This window comes from Sphaeramia orbicularis, chromosome 24 (genome assembly GCF_902148855.1).
Source record: "Sphaeramia orbicularis chromosome 24, fSphaOr1.1, whole genome shotgun sequence".
In the NCBI taxonomy this organism is placed as follows: Eukaryota; Metazoa; Chordata; class Actinopteri; order Kurtiformes; family Apogonidae; genus Sphaeramia; species Sphaeramia orbicularis.
In genome coordinates this window covers 17,299,149-17,321,483 of record NC_043979.1, presented here as the reverse complement: position 1 = coordinate 17,321,483, position 22,335 = coordinate 17,299,149, and the positions used below count along the sequence as shown (strand labels likewise).

The 22,335-nt window shown below is 37.1% G+C and overlaps 1 protein-coding gene across 5 annotated transcripts in view; it reads left to right on the top strand.

Annotated features, from left to right (window-relative positions):
* The window catches only part of klhl29 (kelch like family member 29), a 434,041-nt gene that overhangs the window by 373,890 nt on the left and 37,816 nt on the right, over positions 1 to 22,335 (top strand). For all 5 annotated transcript variants that reach the window (XM_030128391.1, XM_030128389.1, XM_030128386.1 and 2 more), the window contains one exon: positions 16,008 to 16,201. In XM_030128391.1, the coding sequence (XP_029984251.1) occupies positions 16,008 to 16,201 (194 nt within the window). The remainder of the gene's footprint in view (positions 1 to 16,007; positions 16,202 to 22,335) is intronic.

Sequence of the window (22,335 nt, the reverse complement as noted above, 5' to 3'; positions counted from 1 at the left end):
TCCGTGGTGCAGTGAAGACACTGACCCAGTACCGCACAGACCACACCCTTAAATACAGGGTTTACTGATGGATCAGGGGCCGCGGCAGGTGGATGATGAATCTGATTACTGAGGGAGGGGTCCACAGACACACCGAAGTGGACTGGACCTCTGCTTCCTCCACGCACATCAGGTGAGAGGAGGAGAGAGGAGGAGCCTCAGAGCTCAGGCAGAGGGAAGTGGGCGGGGCTTTGGAGGGAGGCGGGTTGTTCACGTTCAAACTTTTACTAAGTGCTGTGAGAAATGCCACATCGGTAGGTATAGCTTTAAGCATAAAAAAGCAAAATTGTAATAAATTAAAACTATACTCAAATATTTGACATAAAAGCATATCTTTACATAGGTGTTTTCTCCAGTTTCCACATCCGGTTCAGGGTGGGGTCATTCTCACCCTTACCTGTAATACTTGTGCAGTCTGTGGATCACAATCTGCAGATTCGGCCAGTTTTTCCATTTGGAAAAAGGACAAAAAAAAGATGAAGATATGGTAAGAAATATAACACCCCCCCCACCTCATTTTCATACTTTTATTCACGTTTGTTTGATTTGGTTTCAAACCACCATGTCTCCAGTTGTATTTGCTCTATCAACATCAAATAAAAACTGGGAGAGTGTTTCAAGTCCGCTCTTTCAAATGCAGTTGTCCCCAGTGGGCTACATGACTGACTTCAGATGCTATGACGGGTTGAAAATGTCATGTGATTGAGTCACAGGGCCGTGACCGTGGACCTCTAAGGGTTAAAGACCCAGTGTTGCTTTTGTGTCAGTTTCAAAATGTTTTGTTCTCTATATCCTCCTTAGACCTCTGCAGGGGACAAAAGTTTGACTTACAGTAAATGCAGTCCACTGTCATAAAGGACTTAATAGTCAGTTATGGAAAGAATCTGAATGGAAATTAAAAATAAGGTATTTTAATACACCTCTTATAATTTCAACATATGTGAAAGAACCTAATGTGGAACTGTGCTGGAGAAACTGTGGAAACATTGGAGATTATTTACATATATTTTGGAACTGTCCACTAATCCAAGGATTCTGGAAGAGAGTCATGGAGGAAACAGACAAAATCTTCCAAGTGAACTCCCCACTAGACTCACTGATATTCCTACTAGGAGCTATACCTGAGGAGACATTTAGTTCAGATCAAAGACACAAGTTACAGATACTTTTATTGATCGCTAAGAAAATGATAACTATTAACTGGAAGGATCCAAAACCACCGATCATAACTGAGTGGGCACAGAAACTGAAAAGGGTCTACACTATGAAGCAAATGAGCGCTAAAGATGGACACTTTAGAACAAAGATGGAACTGTATTACTTGGTATTTGGGTGACTGATAAAGGAATGGGAGCTATTATAAGATTGTTATGTTTCTCTATGACAGATATTGTATGCTGTAATTTTCTTTGGTAAAAACAAATATTTATTTTCCATGTGATTTCCCTTTATGGTATTTCTATTGTATTCCATTTACTTGTGCTTTAATTCTTAGGGTCCTATGTCAGAGAATGTTCTGTTTTGAGGAAAAATGAAAATATCTAAACAAAAAGTTCCAAAAAAATCATAACTAGAAAAGCAGTGCAGACATTCACTGAGGCAGATCAGTCCCCCCCCTCCCCGATCACCACCAAAATCAAATCTTTTGTTCCCTGTGCCAGTATCAACATTTCCTGAAAATTTCATCAAAATCCTTCCATAACTTTTTGAGTTATCTTGCTAACAGACAAACAAACGAACAAAAAATCCCCCCCTCCCCTGATCACCACCAAAATTTAATCATTTTGCGCCAGTATCAACATTTCCTGAAAATTTTCATCAAAATCCATCCCTTACTTTTTGAGTCATCGTGCTAACAGACACACAGACAGACAGACCAACAAACAAACCCTGGTGAAAACATAACCTCCTTGGCGGAAGTAATAATAAATGCTGTCCATTGCAAAGGGCATTCCATTAAAAAGTAAATAAAAATAATTTTTAAAATGTATCTGAAAAAACTGTTGCATTATGCAGTTTCCAATCAAGACAATTGTTTAATGTAAAAAAAAACTAGAACTTTCGCTTTCCTGGGTCTCAGGAGGATGTTAAACTTTTCTTAAGTAATTTATCACAATTTATCATGACATAATCCTCTGTGTTTTATGTTTTTTCAGTGGACATCAGGTATTGTCCTATATTTAATTTACTGATCATGTAGATGTTCATAAAAGCTCAGATTAAAGTTAAGGGTCATTATATCAAAAACCGAGAAAACTGAAGAAAAAGGGACTTTTTCAACAAAATATGTCAACTGAACATAAACCCAGTGTGTCCATCCACTGTCATGTATCAAAATCCATTGGTGAATCAGCGTTGTAGAAGATGATGGTGTTTCCATGGTAACGTCCAAATGGGTCATATCTGATGACTATGAAAAGTTGACAAACTGTATTTTGCATCAATTATTTACATGTATTGATAGGATTAGTTATTAAACATTGTAGATCAGGAGATGGTTTTGGTCACCGGTGGCTGTTTATTTTTTGGGGGGCTTTTTATATGATTTTATTTAAATTTTTTCGACTGTTTGGGTTTTTTAAAGTCAAAATGAAACTCTAATGCTGAACATAACAGAATCATATGACTCAGTTGTAAGGAAAAGCATCAGTTATAGTGAAAATGCACATAAAAATCAACTCATATGAAAAGAAATGCATTTAATGGGTATAAGCAGCTCATACTTTTAGCATTTTTTTAATAGCACTACATCATGAAATATGTATGACTAAAAACCAGGTGTTCAGTCCACGTGTTCTTCTTCAGTTCACTCCGTTTCCAGTAGGTTGAACTGAAGCTGTTATATCATATTATTCAGAAACACACGAGTCTCAAGAAGGCATAGATTTTACCTTTTAAAAACTCCATCTGTTAACGTCTGCTCGAATCCATAACAACGTATTAAAACACCACAGTGTCACAGCAACACAGGCTGCACAAGTCCACTTTCTGTACCTTTAAGAACATTTCAAGGTTTCAGTCCCCTGTGAGAAAACACTGTTTGACGGCAAGAAAAAGCGGAGATAATATTCTAAGACAGCGTACCCGTAAATGGATATTGATTTTTACGTGGGCCTTTATTATGTGCTAAAACCAGTATAAACACTCAAACTAACCCTTTCAGAGCCTGGTGCGGTTCTGCATAAGTGTCTGGTGATTCTCTGACGCATGAATGTCCCTGAAGTACTCCTGTGTCATCCACATTCAGACACCGACCACTTCATTCTCAGGCTGTTTTCAGAAGCATGTGGTGGGTGGAGTTAGTCGGGATGCGGTTAAAGTTATATTGCATTCCTGGTAACCCGTAACTAGGGCTGTGTTAGCAAGAATCTGGTGATACGATACAAATCACAATACTAGGATCACGATACGATATATCACGGCATATCATGATACTGTTAATAAGGCTTTTTTTTTTTCTAAGATTATTTCCTTGAATAATTGAATTACACCAGAAATATGGGAAAATACTAAACACATTTTTATTTGATCACAACAGGATCTAATGCTTTATCACAAAATTTTTATAATTCTCCTAGTTTCCAAAGGAACTACCATCTGCCTCTCAGACAGTAAAAACTGCTTTTAGGATGCTTCAAATAACCACTATTTAATAAAACAGTGTTAAATAATAATAAATTAGATATAAACTAAAAAGAAAAATGAATCTCCGCCATGTCTGTATTTGAATAAATACCTAAAAATATCAAAACAGTACTTTTTAATATCAGTAAGGTATTGTGAAATGAAATATCGCGATATATTGCAAAACCGGTATTTTCTAACACCCCTACTCGTAACCCATGTTTTTCTGACCTTGTACCAGTGAAAATGCACTAGAGATGCTCTCCTTATGTCTTTGCATATTCTTTTTATTGTCTGTTTGTTAAAAAATGTAAAATCTGTCAAAAATAAAGTATGTAAATAAACAAATATAAGATGAAAAATTTGCTTAAAATAGGGGAAGACAAAAAATTATGAACTTTTTTACAGATGTACATACATACTTTTACTCTTATTATTTGGAATTGTACAGGGTGACACAAAAAAACGGGAACTTTTTAACAATCCAATAAAACCAAGAGTGATGGAAGAAAAATATTGTATTCATAGTAATTGAAACCTTAAAACATGCCATTTAAGAAACAATGATGGAATTTTCATTTTTTTAAAATGACTTCCTGTAGATGGCGTCCTCCTGTACAAATGCATTCTTGAAATCTGCTGTTGAGATTCCTCATTGACCGCTGCAACATCTCAGCTGGGATACTGTGAATTTCATCCTGAATTCTCTGTTTTAATTCATCCAGAGTTCTTGGTCGAGTCGTGTACACTTTACTCTTGAGATAGCCCCACAAGAAAAAATCACAAACGGACAAATCTGGCGATCTAGGGGGCCAGGGAACGTTACGGAATCTTGAGATCACACGGTTACCGAACAGTTCTCGCACAGCCACCAGTGGTTACTAAAATAGGGGTGTGTTTACTTGCTCAAGGTCACTGTCTCGCAGTGCTGCCACTTGCTCATGTCGGCCAATACGCACTTCAAAAATTCCCGTTTTTTTGGGTCACCCTGTATTTCAAGTGACACTAAAAATGCCATTAAACAAGTTGATTTGAAATGAAAAAAAAAAAAAAAAAAAAGCACTGGAATGGCCATCAAACCTGTGACTTTCCCACCCGTGAACTCTTACTGGATCGACGTACTCCTAGTTTTGCGCTCTGACGTCACATAGACCCAGAAACAACAACGGTGGCCCCCATAGATGCAGTGTTTATGCAAATTGTTTATTAAAGGAGAGATATTTTGCTTTTTTAAATGAAATTACACATTTTAAAACATTTCCCTGTGGTCTACATGAACTGTAAATGCTATGCTTGGGTCTAAATTCTTCATTAATTCAACTCCACAGGTCCATCTTCAACACTATTTCTGAGTAATGACACCAGAAAGGTTGTTTTGAGCACTGGCCCTTTAAATGCACATGAGCCCCACCCCCTCCAGGTTGTTGGCTGTGCTGCTCAGTATCGGGTATCGCGTCCGATACTCAGCGTGTGTACTTATACTCGTACTTGTAAAAGTACTCCGATACAACCGCACCGATACCACTTACGGCAGCGTGACATTCACAGTTAAGTGCAGCAGGTACGTGGCCAGGTTATAATAGTTTTGGATTTTTCATTATAGTTTAGTTTTATTTAGTTTTGACTTTTTTCTTCTGTAATTCAGTTAGTTTTAATTAGTTTTTAGAGCAGGTGTGCTAGTTTTTATTAGTTTTGTTTTTTCTCTAAATGCTTAGTTTTAGTTTAGTTTTAGTTTTTTCATATCTTTTGTCTTCCTCGCTGTCGTATTCACATAAATCTCATACAGGACTCTGCTGCTTTAGTCTCCATGTTTCCAGGTAGAGTGGGGACGAGAAAACGATTATAAACGACAAGTGACGAGAAGTGACAGACCGTGACATGTCATATGGTGCCACCGGCTACAATTACTCAAGTGAAATAAATCGATTTCACATCAGTCCAACGTTGATAAAGATGAAAACAAAGGGAATTTTATCCATAATTTTGTATATGTTTTAGTTACTTTTGTAAGCACACAACACAGTTTCAGTTAGTTATCGTTTTTTCTTTTAATTATAGTTTTTATGTATTTCAGTCAACAACAATGTTTTTTCAATTCTAGTTTTTGTCATTTCGTTAGTTTTCGTTAACGATAATAACCTTGGTACGTGGTGGAGGAGTAATGTCAGCAGTGTGGAGATTTTTCAAAATAAATGATGGTGACGAAAGTAACGCTGACCGTAAGTAACGTTAAAGACACAGTCCGTCCTCTGCGTACATTCCATCGGTTTTCGAGGTGCTCGCGGATGCGTACCCAGATGGAGAATACCACCAGGAACCGTGGAGGTAGAGGATCTGTTCAAAGAGCGACTGTGAGAGTTCGTGAAAAACTACTGACAGATTTAGGACAACTACCTTCATCAATATCAGTATCAACATTAGTATCCACATTAGTGTTACATCTGTCGTCTCCATGTTTATTATTACTGACTTTCTTCTTCTTCTTAAAAAACTTCACTTTTCTTCATGGTATTTGGCCAGTATGGTTAATTGAGAGTAGCGCCCCCTGGTGGATTGATTGAGAAACACTCATTCCAATGCATTAAATGTCAGTAGCAGCGACAATAAAGCACATTTTCAAAAGTAACTAAGAACTGTCACCTTTATGTCACCTAGTTTAACTAAACTGGTGATTCAGTCCTTAGTACTGTCAGTCTTGGATTACTGTCCAGCGTATATGGTCAAATACAACACTGGAAAATAAAGTGTACACGACTCGACCAAGAACTCTGGATGAGTTAAAACAGAGAATTCGGGATGAAATTCACAGTATCCCAGCTGAGATGTTGCAGCGGTCAATTAGGAATCTCAACAGCAGATTTCAAGAAAGCATTCATACAGGAGGACGCCATCTACAGGAAGTCATTTTTAAAAAATGAAAATTCCATCATTGTTTCTTAAATGGCATGTTTTAAGGTTTGAATTACTATGAATAAAATATTTTTCTTCCATCACTCTTGGTTTTATTGGATTGTTAAAAAGTTCCCGTTTTTTTTGTGTCACCCTGTATGAAAAAGTTACAAATTGTACAAAATAGAGCCGCTCGCACTGCATTGCAGTGTGGCTACAGAGCAAATGTTATTGAGATGCATAACCACTTGAATTGGCTCTCTGTTAAAAAAAAAAAGATTGCTTTATTCATTATTGGTTTTCTTTAGAAATATTATTAGAACAAAAAAAAAAACCATCCATCTTGTACAAAAATGTTTGTTTTAGTTCAGATAGACATAGCTATGCAACCAGGCAGACAACCAGAGGTAATTTTACACTACCCAAATCAAGAACAAATGCAATGAAAAGAATGGTAATATACAGGGTGGGGAGGCAAAATTTACAATGAACATTTAGTTGTTTTTTCTCAGCAGGCACTACGTCAATTGTTTTGAAACCAAACATATATTGATGTCATAATCATACCTAACACTATTATCCATACCTTTTCACAAACTTTTGCCCATATGAGTAATCAGGAATGCAAATGTCAAAGAGTGTGTGATTTGCTGAATGCACTCGTCACACCAAAGGAGATTTCAAAAATAGTTGGAGTGTCCATAAAGACTGTTTATAATGGAAAGAGAGAATGACTATGAGCAAAACTATTACGAGAAAGTCTGGAAGTGGAGGAAGCAACGAAAAACGTACCAAAGCTTTTATTAAAGCTCTCAAATCCAAAATCCTAAAGGATCCAACCAAATCCATGAGAAAAATGGCAATTGAACTTCAGGTAGACAACAAGACCGTTAGAAATGCAGTAAAATATGATTTGAATATTTAAATTCTCATGACTTTCAATAAACTAATTGGTCATACACTGTCTTTCAATCCCTGCCTCAAAATATTGTAAATTTTGCTTCCCCACCCTGTAAGTAAAAATAAATAAATAAATATATATATATATATATATATATATATATATATATATATATATATATATATATATATATATATAAAAGAAGGAAAAAAAAAAAAGAATAGTAATATACAGAGCTATGCAAGAATGGAACAAACTACCGGAACACATCACACAAGAAAACTGTAAAATGAAATTTAAGAAGTCAGTCAAGACGCATCTATTGACCATAAACGACTGATACCTGGGTTAAGTGAATATATGTATTTTATATACTATACCGCTGCTGACCTAAAGGAGGTGTCATGTCTGTATTTTTGTCTGTTTTTTTGTATGTTATGTAGTATGTGAAAATTGTTTTGTATGATTATTATATGTTATTCGCATTGACAAGTTGTAAAGATTATTGTGAGGACTCTAGGAAGAATAGCTGTAGCTATGGTACAGCTAATGGGGATCAAGGTTATAATAGTCTTGGATTTTTCATTATAGTTTAGTTTTTAGTTTTGACTTTTTTTTCTCTAATTCAGTTTTAATTCGTTTTTAGAGCAGGTTTGCTAGTTTTTATGAGCTGTCATTTTTTTCTGAATGCTTAGTTTTAGTTTAGTTTAGGCAAGGCAAGTTTATTTGTATAGCACATTTCAGCAACAAGGCAGTTCAAGGTGCTTCACACAGGACATTGAAATAAAAAGAAACACATTTAAAACATTTTAAATGAAACATGTAAAAGGTGATTAAAAACAGCAAGTAAGAAAACAACACATAAAATAAAAATAAATAACTAAATAAAAAATAAAAACACACATTAAAGTAAGAGTTGCAGTGCAGAGTTTCAAAAGAGAATATAAAATTTAAAAAGTCAAAAGCCTTTTAGTCAAAGGCAGCAGTGAACAGGTGAGTCTTTAACCTTGACTTAAAAGAACTCAGACTCTCAGCAGACCTGATATTTTCTGGTAGTTTGTTCCAGATATACGGAGCATAGAAACTGAATGCTGATTCTCCATGTTTAGTTCTGACTTTGGGAACACAGAGCAGACCTGCACCAGACGACCTGAGTGGTCTGGATGGTTCATACTGGACTAGAAGGTCTCTGATGTATTTTGGGCCTAAACCATTCAGTGCTTTATATGCTAGTAAGAGAATTTTAAAGTCTATTCTCTGAGAGACAGGGAGCCAGTGTAGAGACCTCAGAAGTGTTTAGATTAGTTTTGGTATTAGTTTCGGTTTTTTTCATATATTTTATCTTCCTCACCATCCTATTCAAAGAAATTAGTGAGGCACTGATCAGCGGGTAACCCTGGACACTTTATTTGGGGGTGGGGTTAGGGCGTCTCATTGACTGAGCAAAGACACAAACATATGTTCAGTAGGATGTATAAATTCCTTTTAACAGGTTGGGGGGGGTAATGTAGGTGGGGGTGTGATCCATACACAACATCACTTATGTGAAAACGAACTGAAACTTTCCATACTTTCACCGTTGGCCTCCCGACTTCTATACCACTCTTATATGGCTGATCTTAGAGGAAATTTTCACATGTTCTACCCGATATTAACATTGACAAAGACGAAAACGAGGGGAATTTTATCCATGATTTTTATACATTTTAGTTAGTTTTGTAAGCACACAATACAGTTTCAGTTATCGTTTTTTTTCTTTTAATTCGAGTTTTTATTTATTTCAGTTAACGAAAATGTTTTTCAATTCTAGTTTTCGTCATTTTGTTAGTTTTCGTTAACAATAATAACCTTGATGAGGATCCTAAAGAAAGAAAGAAAGAAAGAACTATAGTGGTATTATTAAGTACTCATATCCGTACTCGGTATCGGCAAGTACTCAAATGTAAGTACTTGTACTTGTACTCGGTCTGGAAAAAAGTGGTATCGGTGCGTCCCTAGTTTCTGTACTTGCAGCTGTTTTCTCTTAACTGAGACGCATTGGGCCGTTGTAATGTGTTTGGCCCTTGACAGCCACCGTAATAAAGGATTAATTTAGAAATACTGAAAAAAGCGAAAAAAAATACATAAACACACACATAACACTGGGTTACAAAAATGGTTTTTGCAAGTTGTCTAGGTTTTTTCAACTGAATTAGGACCATTTTGCACCGCTAAATCCAAAAATAACATCTGTTTTTCTCAACCAGGTCAGGTTTTTTTGCTAATTTCATTTTGAAAAATTTTATCTTCTCACAAAATTGATTACATTTCGGTGACTTTATAAGTTGATTTTTTATATAGTTCTCACCCAGAATAGGTTTTAAGAGAAAAAAAAAAATCATTTGATCACTTGATTCCTGTTAGGTACAATGGTGTATTCACCGCAGATGTAGCAGAATACGTCAGGCTTATTTTTGCAAGATCTTCTAGTCAAAGCCATTTCATTCACCTGTAATATTAAAAAAAACATTAATCATAAATTGGCAAAAGTAAAATCTTCAGAACTCATTATTGCAAGAAATATGAAAGAATTTTGTATCATATGATGTGAAAATGCCCATAAATATAAGCAAAAATGTTAAAAAGCCAATATGTAGCATAGTTCAGAAAGTTGACCTGATTGAGCAAAATTAATGTGATTTTTGGATTCAGCACACCAAAATTATCCTAAATCAGCTCAAAAAACTTAAACAATAAATGTGTTGTTGACCAGTGTAATATAACCATATTAGTCGTCGCATGTTAAACTAGAGCGAGTCTCGTGTTTGACCTTATGCAGAGTCTCGCTGCTGCGTTCTGAACCAGCCACCACCCACAAATAAACATGTGGTCTGCCTGTGGAGAAGACTTTGGTGTAATGTGCAAACAGCCCTCACCCTTGTCCTTGCACCTGGTATCTAGAGGCTTTCCTCATAGGTTAGCATATTTTGGCTGGAGCTAATTTTTCATGCGCGTTATGCAGAGCAGTCAAGCAGGTGGGTCGCCTGCAAACCTGTGTGCTTTCAACATAAGCAAACATGGCAGGTGTGTGTGTGTGTGTACTTCCACAGCGACTGTCCTGGTTCACCTGTTGTCATCAAACATCTCCATTCTTCTCCTAATAGGTCAGGTCATTTTCTACCAGATCAATCACGCCACTGTGTCTCTTTTACACCTGCTAACACTTAGAATTCGCATTTGTCGACATATGTGCGTACTCTTTCTTTATCCATGTTGCATATTCTGATGCAATTCTTTGGAGTGTGGCCTCTTTCTTTCATTCACAATCTCTCAAGACTCCACATTCCCGTGTTTTTTCCCCACACCTAAACCTTTTGTTTCACCTCCTACATGAAGTAAAAACCATTTTACATTGTTCTGTTACAACAGCGCAGTCGCATTTTTTTAAGACGATCGTCCCTGCGTGATGAAGCCAACCCTGTCAGGAGCTACAGCTGATTACACGGCTTTGTGCGGCAATCATTCTTTGACTATAAACACACACGCACAAAAAAAGCAATCGATGCAGCGCTACATGTTGATAGATAAACTCCTACTGTGTTTTCCGTGAGACTGACGATTCACCGTCCGGATATTTTGTCTGACAGAGCTTCAGATGTAAGAGAAGGAGAGATTTAAGCTTTGTTTTCGTAATGAGCACAGTGTGTGTTTTCTCTCTCTCCCTCCTCCTTCTTCCTCCTCTTCTCGTTTCCTCTGCCTTGAAGGTATAATCGAACCACATACGCCCACTCTTAGAATCTTTTTTAGCGTCGGTCCTAATGCTACGGTCCACATTAAATGCTTGACGGTAAATCACGTCTGTAATGAATCCAATCAGATCCACGACCTCTGAAACCGCTGTCCACATCGGGTTTGTTTGACCTACGCTTGTTCCTCTTTACGAAAACTCCTGACCTCTTCGAATGGATAATTGGAGGGCCATGTTTTTACTAATCGCCCTCAAATCCTATTTTGCTGACCTGCTTCGTATTAAAGAGATGGGATCTTACTGTACCACGGCATCAGCCAATTAAAGAACAATACTAGTGTTTTAAAACTCACAATCGGACCATCTGATCAGGCTACGTCTACAAGATCTGGTTCTTGAGAGTAAATTTAGAAATCCATATGTGTTTTTCTCACTGTAAAGTACTTCTCGGTTCAACTGGAGGCGAGCTGTACCCGCAACATTTTACACATAATATGGCGAACACATTTTCAACAGACCTATTTAGACCTTAGCAGCTATTTTTCTGTCCTCCTGGCAAATATAAATGCGGTATTGACTACCCTTGCAAAAATTGTGTAAATCTTGAAACATATATGAAGTTTTAGACCGACTAAGGGGGCTTTAAAAAGTCTTAAAAGTCTTGAATTTACAAATCTGCATTTAATACCTTTACAAAGTCTTTTAAAGGTATTAAATTTGATATGGTAGGTTTTAAAGGGGTCATATTTTGCTAAACCCACTTTTTTTTTTTTTTTAACTTAACCCATAAAGACCCAAACACCCACTTGTGACCAAAACCATCTACTGATCTAAAAAATTTAATACATGTTGATCCACTAATCCTATCAATACATTAAATAATTGATGTAAAATCCAGTTTGTCATCTTTTCATGGTCATCAGAAATGACCCATTTGGACGTTCAGAGGCTCCGTAGTTACCGTGGAAACACCGTCATCTTCTACAACATTGATTCACCAGTAAAACCCATGGAGTTGGATCAATGACAGCGGATGAACATACTTGTTTTATGTTCAGTTAATGATATATTTCACTGAAAAAGTCACTTTTTCTGCAGTTTTCTCTGTTTTTGAGATAATAACAGTCAACTTTATTTTGAACCTTTATGAACATTTTCATGATCAGTAAATTAAATACAGGAAAATACCTGATTTATACCGATGAAATACAAAATACAGAGGACAATATTATAATAAATGGAGACAAATCACTTAGGAAATGTTAAATATAGAGAAATTTAAATTTGGGAACGGCCATAAAAGTAGCACTGGGTCTTTATGGGTTAATTTTTATTAAATTTTCTCTTTTTTCAGTACAGTACGATTATACATTCAAGTACAGTTAATTCATTTCTTTTCCCCTACCCAGCTGCAAATGTATTCTCATACACCTCCATAGGCACATATGATGAAATTTGAGAAAGCAATAACAATTATAGCAAACAATGTTCACTCCAAAAAATAAAAAAAATAAAAAAAGATTTAAAAAAAGGCTATAGATATGAATCTTCATCAGAGGTAGAATGACAGCACCTTGATAACATGGAGTATTCTTGCATCACCAGTAAATATTATTGCAATAGTAAAGGTAACATAGGATTCCATCTTTTAGTAAATATGGTTTTCTGAAGTCTGAGCAAGTATGTGATCTGCTCCATCTGGTAAATATCCCAAACTTTTTGAATCCATGTATTATATGAGGGAGGTTCTGGTTTCATCCAACTGATGGTTATAGACTTTAAGGCAGCGGTGAATAATATATTCAAAAGGTATTTATCTGCTTCTCTATCCAGGCCTTCAGGTATTACTCCCAAAACTGCCACTGTGAAGCTTTGTGGGATGTTCATTTTAAAAACCTCCTTCAGGGCATTGAACACCTCCCTCCAAAACACACTTAACTTAGGACAAACCCAAAATATGTGAGTGTGATTAGCTCTATGGGCTCCACAGTTCCTCCAGCATGAACTAGGATGTTGGGGACCCATGCTAAACCCACTTTTATTAGTCTTTGGTGCGTTTATTTGTGTATTTGGACCCTAATAGTTGAAAAATTTCGAATTTGAATCCTCCAGATGCTGCAAAGCTATCTTTATATTCATTTTGGCAAAAACTGAGTGGATTTCTGCAACCCGTTTTAATTCCTTCTTAATTTGTTACATCACGACATTTGCACATATAAGGTCAAGACTTCCGACGAACATTTCTCTCATAATTGTTTGTCAGCAGCAGCGGTTGTAGTCCATACTGAAAATATGTCCAGACTTCAACCTGATTACCTAAAATGTTCAGTTGTTGGTTGAACGGGACAGAGTAGCACAGCCAACAACCTGGAGGGGGCGGGGCATGAAGTGGCTCATTTGCATTTAAAGGGCCAGCGCTCCAAATGACCTTTCTGGTGTCGTTAATCAGAAATAGGGTTGAAGATGGACCTGTGGAGTTGAATTAATGAAGAATTCAGACCCAAGCATAGCATTTATCTACTTTTGTGGCAGTTCCCAAGTAATTTTTTCCTCTATTTCTAACTTTATTAACTGATTTATCACCAATTTTTTATAATATTATCCTTTTTATTTGGCATCTTTTGGTGTAATTCCTGTATTTTCCTATTTTTAATTCACAGATCATGTAGACGCTCATGAAAATTCAGAGTAAATTCAAAGTTAATTATGCTTTGCTGCACCTGGAGGGTTCATATTCAAACTTGTTGAACTATTAGGGTCCAAATACACAAATAAATGTACCAAAGACTAATAAAAGTGGGTATGGCCAAATATGACCCCTTTAAGTAATGACAAGCTACTCACTGCATCAGTTAAAGTTAAAGAACACAGTAACCACTGCAATAATAATCCAATGGACGGATCTAAACTCTTTGCTTTGTTAGATCCAGGTGGCAGCTTTATTTTTCTGGCTGGAGTGTGTGTTTTATACATGGAAATTCAACAGTACATTTATTCTCACATATGCATATGGGTAGCTCTGCCAAATTGCTCCCTAGAACTGAGTGAAAGTGCAGAGTTATTATCATTTACTCAAAAACATGTTGAAATGTCCAATTGGAAGCCTATTTTCTAGCTAACGTTGTAAACATTCTGAACTGTGAGTCTTCACACTCTTTTTTTCATCATAATAAAGTGTTTTTCTTTTTTGCTCTGCGCTCAGTCCCATAACCTGGTTCACTGCGCTGTATGCGACCCTTAAATTTATAAACCTCTCCCATTGTGGACCGAGGGGTAATTACACCTGCCACAGAATGAGACACGTGTTTGTGCTTCTGTCTCTGCAGGACTCAGTTACTCGCCTGATGCCGGTGTGTATGTGTCCGTGTTTAAACACCGCTAATTGGCGTTTTGAGTCAGCCTTTCCCAGAGTGTCCACGCCACCGCTTTCTCAGGCTGCCAGTCGATTTAAGCACATTCCCTCAGCAGCTGTCGCCAAGGACATTATCAGACCCCTGAAGAGAATATTCCCAAAGGCTAATTCACCTGTCTCCTCTCGCACTTTATCTAACAGGCGCCTTACAGTAAGCTGGATGCAACCGGTGCTTCCAGGTCTCATTGAAATTCAGCCTGACTTCTAATCCTACAGGAAAAACTACATTAAAGCATCTGTTGTGTGAGGGAAAAAAAAACAACACACCTGTATGATGAGGATGAGTGTTAGGCATGAAAGTAAAAAACACTAGAAGAAAAGGCAGACACCTGTGTGCGGTCTAAAATTAGTCCAAAATACCTAATGATGGTTGTTGACCCCTGTGAAAGTTGTAAGTGACAGTGTGGAAGTGTGCTCTTATCAGCAGTAAAGCGTGTTTGAAGTGTAGAGATTGTTGTCCTGGGGGATCCAGTTTTTCATGTAAAGACTTTTTTGTATAAAACAAAGAGAAGAGACAACCTTGATTAAGAAAGCTGTGTGTGTTGTAATCACAGATCCTGGATCTGTTTGCGGCTCTTTAATGAGGCCTTCTCCAGCTGGAAGGCTGTCGGCTCGGCTGCTTTGATCAGGGGCCCATGGACATGGGATTACACTGCTAACACACTGCGCTAATGGAGCCACAGGGCAAAAACACACACACGCACAAACACCAGAATACACACAAGCTAAACACAAATGCAAATTGAAGAAATATATGTACAGAAACATGCACACTTTGCACCTCTGACAAGGGCACAATCCCTTAAGCCGGCCTCTTGTTCTCACACAGCCCATTGTGTCAGACCCTTTCATCTGGGTGCGTCTGTGCCGGTCGGGGTCGGCTGAGTTTTAGGCTCAACGTTGAAGTGTCTGCCAAAGAGAGCTCAGTGAGAAAGGTCCAAAGCTCAGCGCTGACACACAGCCCAACTCTAGAGACTAATGGCTTGTAGCTCCCAACATATGTTGCTTTGTGTAATTGCTTTAATTGCTGTCATTGTACGTAATGGTTGGTCTTTTTCATCTTCCCTGGTGGTGTAGGCATTCTGCTAATTATATCTGTCAGCCCTGCAGCCAAAACCAGCATTTCACAGTGAATTCCGAGCAACGGGAACTTTAAAATGAGAGTGTTGTTGTATACTATTGATATGTGGTTATAAACTGCAGGGGGTGAGAATAGCTTATAAATCATTAGAAGTTATAAAGAGACTCCCCATTGTGGTGTTTAATGGAAACGGGGTCATGACCTACATTTTATCCCTCTTAGATTGTTTGTGGTTTTAATTCTAAACCATTCAAGGTCACAAATGCAATTACGCTGTTGAAAACAAATGGGGGGAAAAAATACTAAAAAGCACATCCTTTTTCCTTCTGTCTAGGTACGATACTATCACAAACCAATGGGAAACGGTGTCTCCGCTGCCCAAACCGGTCCACTCAGCGGCGGCAACAGTGTGCGGAGGGAAGGTGTATGTGTTCGGAGGTGTGAACGAGGCCGGGCGCTCGGCGGGCGTCCTCCAGTCCTACGTGCCGCAGAGCAACAGCTGGAGTTTTATTGAATCACCCATGATAGGTAAGACAGGTGACAGCACCCGCAGACTTCTGTCATAGATCCACTTTCACACATTTGGGCACAGAAGCTTAGACACAGGAGTGCAGAGATGTTTTGCCTCAGGGGACTTGTTGCCATTGTTACCATCACCTTCTGTATCTTAATAGAGCTGTTGATTCCCTTTTCGCACCACAGTCTACCGTGATGAAGCTTAAAATTCTCACATGTGTGGTCTCTTTTTCTTCATTATGGCTTCATTTTCCTAACACGCCTACTAAACTGTTCTTATGACATTAAGGCATAAAAAAACATGACCATATGCATGCGTTTTTCATTTCTACTGTGACATCTGAAATGGAAAAATGCACATATTGCAACACTATTAGTATATTCATTCATATGTATGCGTTACTTTAATCTTTGGTCAGAGGAACAAGGAATCTTTGGGTCTCTATTATAGTTGCCTAGCAACAGTGTTCTCACGACTGTTGAACACTTTCGATATCATCATACTTGACTTTCTCTGTCAAGACCGCAAACTCGTGATTGCCATTTAAAGGTAACATTGTCATACAGTAATGATCGTATGGGCTCCGCTGTTTATGCTCAGAAAGGCTGTGAGGGTAAATATCCAGGAGTCGTTTCAATTCCACCGCCTACTCCTATTATTATTATTATTATTATTATTATTATTATATTGATATTCATATAAAATAATAATTCTTACTATTTATATAGAGATCATAAGGAGTAGAGATTGGGGGTAGGAGTATATAAGTTTTTATGTCTTCCTACTCCTTTTCAAGCATGTTTAAGTGTATTTATTTTTATTTTATTTTATTTTAGTTATTTTAATTTTTTTTCTCTTTTGTTTACTTATCAACCTTTTACATATCATTACTGATATTTTGCTATTTGGTTTTGTTTTGATTTCACAGTCTACATGTTTGAAATAAAGATTAAAAAAACAAAAAAACAATTGCGTTAAATGCTTTATGGCACAGGTATCAAACATACGGCCAGAGGGATGAATTTGTTAAATGCAAAAATTACACCTAAGATAGAAAGACTAGGTTTAGTTCAGGGGACGCATATAAACCAATATGACCTCAAGTGGGTCAGACCAGGAAAATACTATCAGAGTAACCTATAAATAATGACAACTATAATTTTTTCTTTTTGTTTTCATGCAAAAAAAAAAGTATTTCCATGAAAATACTTACATTTACAAACTATCCTTTCACAAAAATGAAAACATTAACAATCAGTGGTGTCAAAATTATTGTAATTCTGCTTTCACATACAGACCAATTCAATCTCAAATGGGTCAGACCAGTAAAATAGTACCATACCAATGAAAACAGAGAAAAAATTGGAGTTATCATTATTTACGGGTTATGATAACGATAACTCCAAATATTTCTCTTTGTTTTAGTGTAAAAAGGTAAAATGACATGACATTTTTAACTATCCTTTCACCAAAAATGTGAAAAGCCTGAACAAATATAAACAACCTGAAATGTCTTAAGAGAACTAAGTGTATTTTTAACAATATTCTGCCTGTTACTAAATGTTTTGTGTATTTTTTTTTAGATCTACTGTGCTCTGTAAGTTGTTTAAATGATAAACATATGAAAATTGCAGTTATTTTTCTGAATACATTTCAGGTTGTTCATGTGATTCAGATTTTTAAGGAAACTTTGTAGATGTAAACATTTTCATAATGTAATGTTACTTATTTCTCTGTTACTATTTTACTGGTCTGGCCCACTTCACATCATATTGGGCTGAAGTAAAATGAGTTTGACACCCCTGCTTTATGGTGAATCAGATGCATTATGAATAGAGCTCAGATCAGTGACCTCTGAAACGGTGCTCCTTAGTTTAACTCCTAACCCCCTCCGACTGAATAATAGGAGTGTCTTGTTTATACTAATGCCCCTTAAATCCTATTTTGTTGATCTGCGCCTTAGTAAAAGACATGGGATCTTACTTTAGCACACGATCAGCCAATTAAAAAACAATGCAAGATGGTTTTAAGACTCACAATCAGGCAATTTGAAAAGACCACACGGTGCAAGATCTGGTCAGAGGTTTTCAGTCCTTGAGGGATCAATTTATTACTAGACTTTAAAGGAGTCATTCTTTTTTTTGACGGTAGAACAAGCTGCATACACAACACTGTACAAAGATAATGCTGAATATATTACATTACCACAAATACAGTGAATGCATTTGCAAACACACCTAATTGCGTCTCAGCAGCCATTTTTTTGTCCTCCTGGCAAATGGAAATCCAGCACCGACTGTCCTTTTACCTCTTTTTTTTTTAAGTCAGTAGGTTGGAAGCTTTTTCTAGCTTTGCCAAAATGTTCCCAAGGGCTGAGTGCAACTGCAGAGTTATTAGTGCAGGTTTATGTTGTTCATTTATTTAAAAAAATATGTAAAGTTCGAAGCAAAGATGTTAGATCTTAAGCTGAAGAAGAGATGTACCAGGGGATTCACATTTCAGTGTTTTCTACTTGATATTATTTGTAGAGTTGATGAACTTTCGGTCTTTGTGTTGTTTTCTTATCCTGACCAGCTCTGTTCATCCAAAGCAGGGGTGTCAAACTCACTTTAGTTCAGGGACCATATTCAGCTAAATTTGATCTGAAGTGGGCCGAACCAGTAAAATAATAACATAATTATATATAAATAATGTCAACTCCAAAATTTTCTCTATGTTTTAGAGTGAAAAAAGTCGAATTAAACAATGAAAATATTTACATCTCCAAACTATCCTTTCAAACAATGTGAATAACATGAGCAAACTGAAAAAAAATTAGTGTAATTTTAACAATATTCTGCCTCAGTTTTTCATTTACACATGTTCATTATAACTTACAGATCACTACAAATACACAAAACATTTAATATCAGGCAGAATACTGTTAAAATTGTACTTAATTTTCTTAAAACATTTCAGGTTGTTCATATTTGTTCAGGTTATTCACATTTCTTGTGAAATTATACTTTGTTTTAGTGTAAATACATGAAAATATTTACATTTACAAAGAGAAAATTTAAAGTTGTGAATATTTCTAGGTTATTATGACATTGAATTTGTCTGAATGTGGAACCTGAACTAAAAAGATTAATATCTTAGTGTAATTTTTTCATTTCACAAATTCATCCCAAGGGCTGGACTGGACCCTTTGGCGGGCCGGATGTGGCCCCCGGGCCGCATGTTTGACATGTGTGATCCAAAGTGTATCCAATAATCAGCTTTAGTCTACAGCAGGGGTGTCTGACTCATTTTAGTTCAGGAGCCACATTCAGCCCAATGTGACCTGAAGTGGGACGGACCAGTAAAATAAAAACACTGGCTACTGCTACAGTACTGTGGCACGAAATATGGGTTTGTCTGTGGCCACAGAGCCAATCAGATGTTAGCATTTGTACTGTGACAATAAGCAGAAACGATATTTTGTTGCCGCAGAGCCGATCACAGATACTGTTCCATGAACTCATTCACCTCTTGTTGCCTCAGTACTGTGGTCATATATGGCGTACACACTACAATGAAATTATGTCAATCTGCAAAACTTTAATATTGCTTCTTTCGTCCACATGATACCGGTGTTGTCGGTGCCCTGAAACAGTATTTTTGGAAAACGGGTCCCAAAGCGGAAAAATCTCACAATGCCACCCTGGTGTTGCGGTATGGATAGTAAAAACACCACTGTTTGGAAACGATGACGCCATAGTACCATGTGACCAGAACAAGAAAACCACAGACGTAACCTTATGTGCATTCACTACATTCTTCTGTGACTTTAGTGTATCCTGTGGCTCTGTCTGTGTTTGTGTACAGCACCACATATAGGTTCCCGTTTCCACCTGAACACAGATATTTCTTGAAATTATATGTGTATGGACGCAAAACTTTTAGAATCTGCAAAAGAAAAATCCCATGAGGACTGTCATGTGGTCATAGAGGCACATGGCATATGTGTGATGTATATTGTCACAGTTCTGTGTCAGCAGGGTGACGGGGTACCAGTCTACACATGATAGAAGAGGGCTCTGATTGGCTCTGAGGTAACAGACAAATGAGAAAGTTAGTCCCACAGTACTGTGGACTTAGACACTTCGAAAATAATATCAGTCAACAAGTACAAGTACATTAGGAAAATGTTTACATCTACAGTTTCCATGAACCTGAAATGTCTTAAGAAAAATAAGTGGAATTTTAACAATATTATGCCTCATCCACACATGTGCATTACAACGTACAGATCACAGTGGATCTACAAATACACAAAACATTTAGTGACAGGCAGAATATTATTAAAACAGGAGTTACTTCTCTAAACACATCAGGTTATTCAGGTTATTCACATTTTTTGTGAAAGGACAGTTTGTACATGTAAAAATTTTCATGTAATTTTACTTTTTACAGTAAAAAAGACAGAAACATTTGGAGCTGTCATTATTTATAGGTTATTATGATAGTACAGGGTGGGGAAGCAAAATTTACAATATTTTGAGGCAGGGATTGAAAGACAGTGTATGACCAATTAGTTTGTTGAAAGTCATGAGAATTTATTTGCCACAAGAAAATGTACATAATCGAAATTGTTTTTATTCTATGTGTCCTCCTTCTTTCTCAATAACTGCCTTCACACGCTTCCTGAAACTTGCGCAAGTGTTCCTCAAATATTGGGGTGACAACTTCTCCCATTCTTCTTTAATAGTATCTTCCAGACTTTCTCGTAATAGTTTTGCTCATAGTCATTCTCTTCTTTCCATTATAAACAGTCTTTATGGACACTCCAACTATTTTTGAAATCTCCTTTGGTGTGACGAGTGCATTCAGCAAATCACACACTCTTTGACGTTTGCTTTCCTGATTACTCATATGGGCAAAAGTTTCTGAAAAGGTATGGATAATAGTGTTAGGTATGATTATGACATCAATATATGTTTGGTTTCAAAACAATTGATGTAGTGCCTCCTGAGAAAAAACAACTAAATGTTCATTGTAAATTTTGCTTCCCCACCCTGTATATAGTTTACAGTTTATAGTTTACAGGTGTGATTGACTTGAGATCATATTGATCTGTATGTGGAACCTGAACTAAAATGATTTTGACACCCTGGACTGTTAATGTCTTCAGTGTAATTTTTACATTTCACAAATTCATCCAGACTGGATTAGAACCTTTGGCGGGCCGGTTTTGGCCCTTGGACCGTATGTTTGACACCTGTGGTCTACAGTCTCTGCGTTCAGTCAGTATTCGTTACAGAAGTTGCTAGAAGACTCAAGCCAATGCTTTAATTTAAATGTCCTGCGTGAAAGCATCTACAAACATCCAAAACTCATAAAAGAAGCTGCGTTTCTTGAAGTGAAAACCTCCTCGTGGCGCCGAAAACACAGCGCTGATGTGACCTTTTCCATGCATGTTGCTTTCTCATTATCATTATCATCCTACTCAGTGTTTTCCACTATTCCCCCTCTGCCCATATTATTGTTTTATCGTTCTAATGAGAACACCACATCTGAGATGATAGGTGAGTCCGGTCATAGCTTCTGACATGTCTGTGGCCAAACTCTGCTGTTTTTTGCCGTACAAACCTACAGCCACATTCCTAACAGAGCCACCGGGGACCTGTGAAGGACGCAGCATCACAGCACGCTTTAACCAAGCTGCCATAACTCCAAGGTAGCAGGAAAAACACACATCGCACAACTCTGCGTGACTCAAAACACTGACAGCAGTGTTCCCAGTGCAAAGATCTCATCCACAAGCAGTGGTTTTGGATTTGTTTTTCTTTTTTTTTTTTCCACACACAAAATTTGTCCTTAAAGGGAGCCACATAGAGATGATTGCTATTGATTTTAACATATCTTGTGAATCCTCTGGTTACACATTTGGGTCTGGGCTTTACTACTATACACATAAACATGCAATGTTTAAACACACCTTAATGCATAGTGTTGAAGCTGCTGCAACACTTTACATTAACAAACACAGTCACAGCTAAGTGTTTGCTTATTAGCATACATATTAGGTTGGTTTATTCCCAAGTATATGAACTTATGCTATGATTTGCAAGAGAAGGTGTTGGAGAACTGCCTGAAAACCCCCTCAGTACTTTACAAGTCGGGT